The sequence below is a fragment of the Triticum dicoccoides genome, chromosome 7A, assembly GCF_002162155.2.
Source record: "Triticum dicoccoides isolate Atlit2015 ecotype Zavitan chromosome 7A, WEW_v2.0, whole genome shotgun sequence".
Lineage (NCBI taxonomy): Eukaryota > Viridiplantae > Streptophyta > Magnoliopsida > Poales > Poaceae > Triticum > Triticum dicoccoides.
In genome coordinates this window covers 116,531,087-116,537,292 of record NC_041392.1, presented here as the reverse complement: position 1 = coordinate 116,537,292, position 6,206 = coordinate 116,531,087, and the positions used below count along the sequence as shown (strand labels likewise).

Genomic DNA, 6,206 nt, shown 5'->3' with positions numbered 1-6,206 from the left:
AATGATGATACTTCGCTGCATGCTGATGGACTTCTTTGCCTCATCAAACAAGACATCCTCATGCCAACGATGTGTCTATACACTGCATTTCTGACTGCCAGAACGAACCACCTCCTGAACCAGACTAGTTTTATGTCTCGTTGCGTTCCTCTGGGCGATTCCTTATCCTGAATTTATAACACTAACAATATGTATTTCTATATCTTCTTAATTGTAGGGAGATCACTGCCAAAAGTGCCAGTTCCTCAAAGACAAAACTTTGTATTTTATGACTGAAGACATGACACATGTCCCAAGCTAAACTAGGGGGGCGAATGAACACCTTGCTAGTTCCTCGAGTCATAGGCTACTCAGCCCAGATTTCCAACATCGTTGATGGGAGATGCAGTGAAGTGAAGAACAATGGCAAAGGAGAAGTCCCCGATGAAAATGTTGTATATGAGCAGTTCCCCATGGCTCTCAATCCCACCCGTTGCAATTTAACTCACATCCAAAGGCCAAGACGGAACCATGTCAATCAACTTGCTTTGCCTATTTTCTTTTCTCTCTTCCATTTTGCAACAACTATAGGTTGTAGTATCATGTTTTCTCTATGCTACATTGTCCATCCTTTATAACATAGGTTGACTGGAAGCAGATGCACGTCGCTTTCTTGTTTCTCTTTTTTTTTCTAAAAAAAATGAATACTAGTAATTACCTTTCGTGGCCATGAGCAGGAATCATGTGGTACTTATCTAGGACCACTTCTATTTTCTCTTATACAATTTTGGTGCTTGCCTTTATGAAGCTTCAGTACCAGACAATATGGTTGCCACGGTCTTATATACAGCTTATAGGATGTTAGTTTATCTCATCACTTCCATTGTAAAATGGAACATTACTCTATAGGAAGCTTATTCAAAACATAAATTGATGGTTCATTACAGATGTGTACAAAATCCAAAACACTTCTCTTTCCTTACAAAATCAAATCAGTTTGCAAAAAAGAAAATTAATATTGCCCTTAACTGGCTTGGTTCACTGATATAGATCTTAGTTTGGAATTGCATTAGTTAAAAAGGTACCTACATTCTAACTTGAAGGCCCAGTTTGCATTAGCTATTAATTCACATCACAATTTGTCTTTTTTATTTCAAGATATGTATTTTGAATTTGGATCAATTTATACCATGTTAGATATGTTTTATACTTACATCCTCACAAAAACTCGATGATTTCTTTACGATTCTCAAGTTACGGAGATCGGATGCACTGGTAGCACCCGATACCTTCCCAGAGGACATATGCTCCTCTGTGTCTGTTGTCTTTGCTCAATAAGCCATTCATAAGATTTCCAGTTTATCTGTTGCTACAGTTAAATAAAATTATACATGACAGATACAAAATTTAGAGCCTTTATCTTTTTCTAAACATATGCTTTCTTGGACTTGCACTGTAGCCTACTAGCCTGCCATAAATTATATGCGATTGTCGCAGCATTAGTTATGTATTTGCCTTGCTTTCAAATGAGTGAAAATTAACTTGCTTTGCATAAAGTATATGTACATACCATCATATCACATTGGTATTTAACTTTGACATCATAAGAGTCAAATATCAAACCGCAGTTTGAAAAACAAAAGGAAACTACCAGATCAGATGACACGTCAACTATGAATTGTTAGCAGGGGATACTTCCAAGAGTTCATGTATTTTACAGTAACGTACAAAATCGGTGCAAGATAAGACTATGGTGACCAAATGAAACCTTCAAGACGCCTGTAGCAGCTCCTTGATATCATATCCCTGCAACTGAAACACAATACACAAAGAACTTCAATTAGTTTTAAGTACTTCTATGTTTTTTCTTCCACAAAAGGCAGGAGCTCTGGCAATCAGTATAAGATGACAATATTTATGTACAACAAAGGATCGAGGATGAGCATGAGATGGGAAGTGAAAACGAGCGACGCCAAAAAACACCCTAAGTGACAGCAGATTGATCAAGGACCAGGGTGTCGGGGGAGTGAAAACAAGCGAAGCCAGGAAACACCCTAAGCCACGGCAACCACATTGCATATGGATAAAAAGGACAAATGGGTATTAATTGTACAACAGATGATGACAAAAAGATAATATATATACCTGAAGAACGGTTAGTGACAATACTACTCAAACTGACGGAATATTACAGATCATCACTGAACTGAATAACATATGGATTTTGAAGCCGAGAGAGGAATGGAGGAAACCAACTTTAGGAATATTGCTGATCAACGTTGATGCTACTTATGATAGGAATTCAGGCTATGGAAGAACAGGGGTGGTGATTAGAGATTGTCATGGAAACTATAGTGCAAGTTCTCACAGATATCTTATGAATGTAGAACACGCAGCAATGGCAGAAGCATATGCATTCAGAGGGATTGCTGCTAGCGCAGCATATTGGTATAAATGTTTTTGCGGTCCAAATGGACGGCATGCAAGTGGTTGAAACAATGCAAGATGGTGGCTTATTGGCAACAGCATCATCAGCGATATATGGAGATTGCAACAACATCTTTGACAGGTTTTGATAGGGTTCTTGTAGAATATCATAATCGGGAGGCCATTGTCGTAGCGCACAAGCTAGCAAGAAATGCTTTATCCTTGAATTGCTTGTGAACAATGTAACTACTTTTTCAAATCAATAAAGCTAGCCGAATGACATTTCCTAAAAAAAAGGGTGCATGGGGAGTGAAAACAAACGACTCCAAAGAAACACCCTAAGCCACACTGTGTGCAATCACACTGCATACGGATAAAAGAAGGACAAATGGCCATCAGTTGTACAACAAAACGGTGACATAAAGATAATATATACCTGAAGAAAGGTTAGTAACAATATTACTCCGGAATTCCAAGCAGCATGAATTGTGATAGGAGTAAGAAGATTCCGAGTTTGAGAATATGAGAATCCCAGTGCCACACCTGTGCACATTCAACAGATGGAGAAGATAGTCATGTCCATGCTGTCAAATCATGTAACACAGGTTACACAACATATCAACATATGGCCTCACAATTGTTTGTGATTTGTTCGATTCTAGGCAACACCGAACTAGTAACCATGCTGAGGGCTTGTGATAGGGGGGTTTCAGCATAATGCAGTTTTTGTGCAGTATCCTGCCAAGTTACTGATAATGTAGTCACTTACCAAGCACAAAAAGTTGGGGAAACTCTCCTGGTGTAAGATGAGCAAAGGCAAACACCACAGCTGTGATCAGAACAGATACTGGCGTAGAAAACCTGTATAAGAAACAAATTATATATCTCTTTAATATGGTACAGAAGTGCAGATGCACCAACGTACAGTTCATCATTTCTAGGATAAGCACAGGGAATCCCTTAAAAAGAAGCGTTAATAAGTTTCTGGACCAAGAAAAAGGTATGCCTATTTACCACATAGTCAAGGATACCATTAGAAATCCTCTAAATACAGTTTCCTCCAAAATTGGTGCAAGAACCCCAGTGATGCCCAGCAGACAGGCAGTGCTACGAATAAAGAAAAAAAAAGTCAAGATGTCAGGTAAGTTTGTCTACTCTTCCCTAATATATATCTATATGCAACTTGTGACAGTAAACCCCACAAGTAATACCTGATATTCGACGAGCCTATCAGTGGCAATAGAAGAAGTAGTGAGTCAGTCTGAAAGAAGATGTTCAAGAAGTAAATAAGTTCAGGTGAGATGTAAGGGTTTTTTCTTGATAAAATGTTAAACGTAAGATAGTAAAATAACATGAGAAATCGTCATCTGAATCTGGGTACATCTAAACCTGAATTTGTATCTCATCTAACAATCATATCTAGGATTTTCAAAAATATATGAAAAGTTCAGTGCAAGTAGATGACCGGTAGGAATACGCACATGTGAATTTTGGTGAAAATGTATGATCGCCGCTTACTGTAAATTTCAGATGTGCCCATGTGGGAAAAATGTGGTCTAATACTAACATTTTGGGATTTTACATTTATCTGATATATAACATACTCTAGTCCATACGTTTATTATATCATGGATATCATATAACTATATATACATATCTGAGTCTTCACAACCTTCTTCCAACAGAGGCTGTGATGCAGGAACGTTAGGCATATGACAACTGAACACAAAATTCTCAATGGTGGTATAGTGTGCCAGAGAGCTAAACACTGCAAACTAAGAAATGGCAAAAACATGGCTAATGAAGAAACCATTTAGCAAATTAGAGTAATTTATTCTTGACAAGCTCTACAAATCACTAGAAAGATCCAAGATAACAATAAAAACTATAATAAAATTTGAAATAGTAAGGATGTAGAATATCAATGAAGATTGTTAATTGATTTATAAATTAGTGTTCCATAAGACAACACAAGACGAGCGGCTCAAGCATAAAAAGTCTAGATCAACCTCTCTCTGTGTGGTTTCACCATTCAGAAAGGTCATCACTGCTCCAGTTAAAGAAATGGAAACTAGAGCAAAAAAGAGGCCAATTCCAGCCCACAGGAGCCAGCCGTTTTGCAGCTTAAATGGTTCCTTAAAATCTGGAAATTGACAAATACAGTTGCATTAATAAACTCCCAGGCAACAAAAGAGGAAGAAACAACATCCAGTCATAGTGCAGAAAGCAGCACAAGTCTTGTCTACTAGGTAATTTATATGCCATTAACAATTCTATCATTTATCAAGGTGGTCTTCGGAAAGGAAGCAACATGTTCTTATAATGCAACCAAAAGAATTACTGAAAGGGAATAACAAGATCATTCTCTGACCATAACGAAATATGTCATCCGAGAATGGTCGAAAGGTATTGGTGATGCCAAATATAACTCCAATGGCAACTGCTGTCACACTACTGCATTTGTACATAAAAAAGACAAGTAAATCTCATGCTGATATACAGTCTTCTCTATAAGCGGATGATCTATGAGTTCAGTCGCAGTATCCACACATAGGAAAAGGAAATTAAATCCATACAATTGTTCCAGAAAGAGTACCCCGGCCTTCTCATCAATAGTTGCCTCTCCGGCTTGATAGCCTAGATACTCCAAAACTGATTGCTCAACCTTTCCTGCCAAAAGAGCGCTGTCTAAAGAACATTCAGCAAATTTTCCCAGACATTCAAGAACCCAAATTATTGGCATTTACATGTAATCGACATAATCTGGATTGTGCAAATGAAATTTCTTGTTTCAGAATGCTGTGGCTAGAGTGACAATGCACAGTACCAATCTGGATTGCAATGTACCTTAGTGCACAGGCCACCATGGTGAGGGACACGGTTGGCCACTGCCATGGCACATCCCATCGGCGAAGGGCAGGACGCCACCCATCCACGCTCTGCCCATATCAACACAACATCACCGTAAGAGAACTAGATAGGATAATCACAGTTCACAGCTGAACTCTTACTGGCGAGCGCTAACAAATTTCGCAGCATTTCTTGACGCACTCGCCTCACCGGAAGGAGGCGGAGGAGGAGGCCCGGGAAGCCCGTTTCCTGAATCGTAGGACCCGCGGCACGCTAGCCGGTACTTCCACCTAAGACGGCCAGCCTCCGGCGGCCGGGGCGCGAGCTTGTCCACCGCCGCCGCCGCCACGTGACGGCGACCGGTTCCTGGTGAAGGCAATCGCTGCAGCCTCTGCTTCGAGTTGAGGAAGAGGGATCTTCTGCTGCTGCTACCGTAGGGCAGCGCGAGGAAGCTGAGGAGGAGAGCGGGCGGAGCCGACGGCGAGCCCATCAGAAGGAATGGAAGCCACCCCGCGCGGCGCGAGGATAATGACCAAGATGCTTTTTTTTTGTCTTTCCGGCGAATAGGATATTTTGGTGTTACTAGCACAAATGCTCGTGCATTGCAACGGGACAAATTTTACCATGTATTTCAATTTTAAGCAAATATGCATTTCAGAATCCAATCAATTGCACCATTCAAATAAAAGTATATATTTGGATTCCATTGTAAATTTATTAATTATTTTAGCTAATGTTGCCTTATTTTCGTGATAGTTGGGTCGGCTAAGTTTAAGCACGGGTTGTGAAAAGGCCCGGGTCGAGGGACACGCGCCACGTGCGGATCTCTTCCTTAGGACAAATCTCCCTACAATACCAACACTCTTATGGTTTGCGGGTTTATCTTCTAAAAAATATGCCTTTATGCTCTATGAATTTAATTTAAAAAACATAAGGATTTTAATAGAGCA

The 6,206-nt window shown here is 39.8% G+C and overlaps 1 protein-coding gene across 5 annotated transcripts; it reads right to left on the bottom strand.

Moving 5' to 3' along the window:
• Window positions 1–1,506: 1,506 nt before the first annotated feature.
• LOC119331676 (membrane-embedded CAAX protease MroQ-like) lies at window positions 1,507–5,794 on the bottom strand. Of its 5 annotated transcripts, none has more exons than XM_037604830.1 (10): window positions 5,432–5,794; window positions 5,254–5,345; window positions 4,983–5,090; window positions 4,778–4,860; window positions 4,416–4,549; window positions 3,618–3,667; window positions 3,421–3,513; window positions 3,176–3,267; window positions 2,843–2,949; window positions 1,507–1,791 (listed from the first exon to the last, which is right to left on the bottom strand). In XM_037604830.1, exons 1-10 carry the CDS (start codon window positions 5,744–5,746, stop codon window positions 1,750–1,752), a joined length of 1,116 nt encoding a protein of 371 aa, XP_037460727.1. In that variant the 5' UTR covers window positions 5,747–5,794; the 3' UTR covers window positions 1,507–1,749. The 5 variants fall into 5 exon arrangements, with proteins under 5 accessions (XP_037460727.1, XP_037460728.1, XP_037460729.1 ...); XM_037604831.1 differs by having other exon boundaries at window positions 5,462–5,793; XM_037604832.1 differs by having other exon boundaries at window positions 5,467–5,599.
• Window positions 5,795–6,206: the final 412 nt, after the last annotated feature.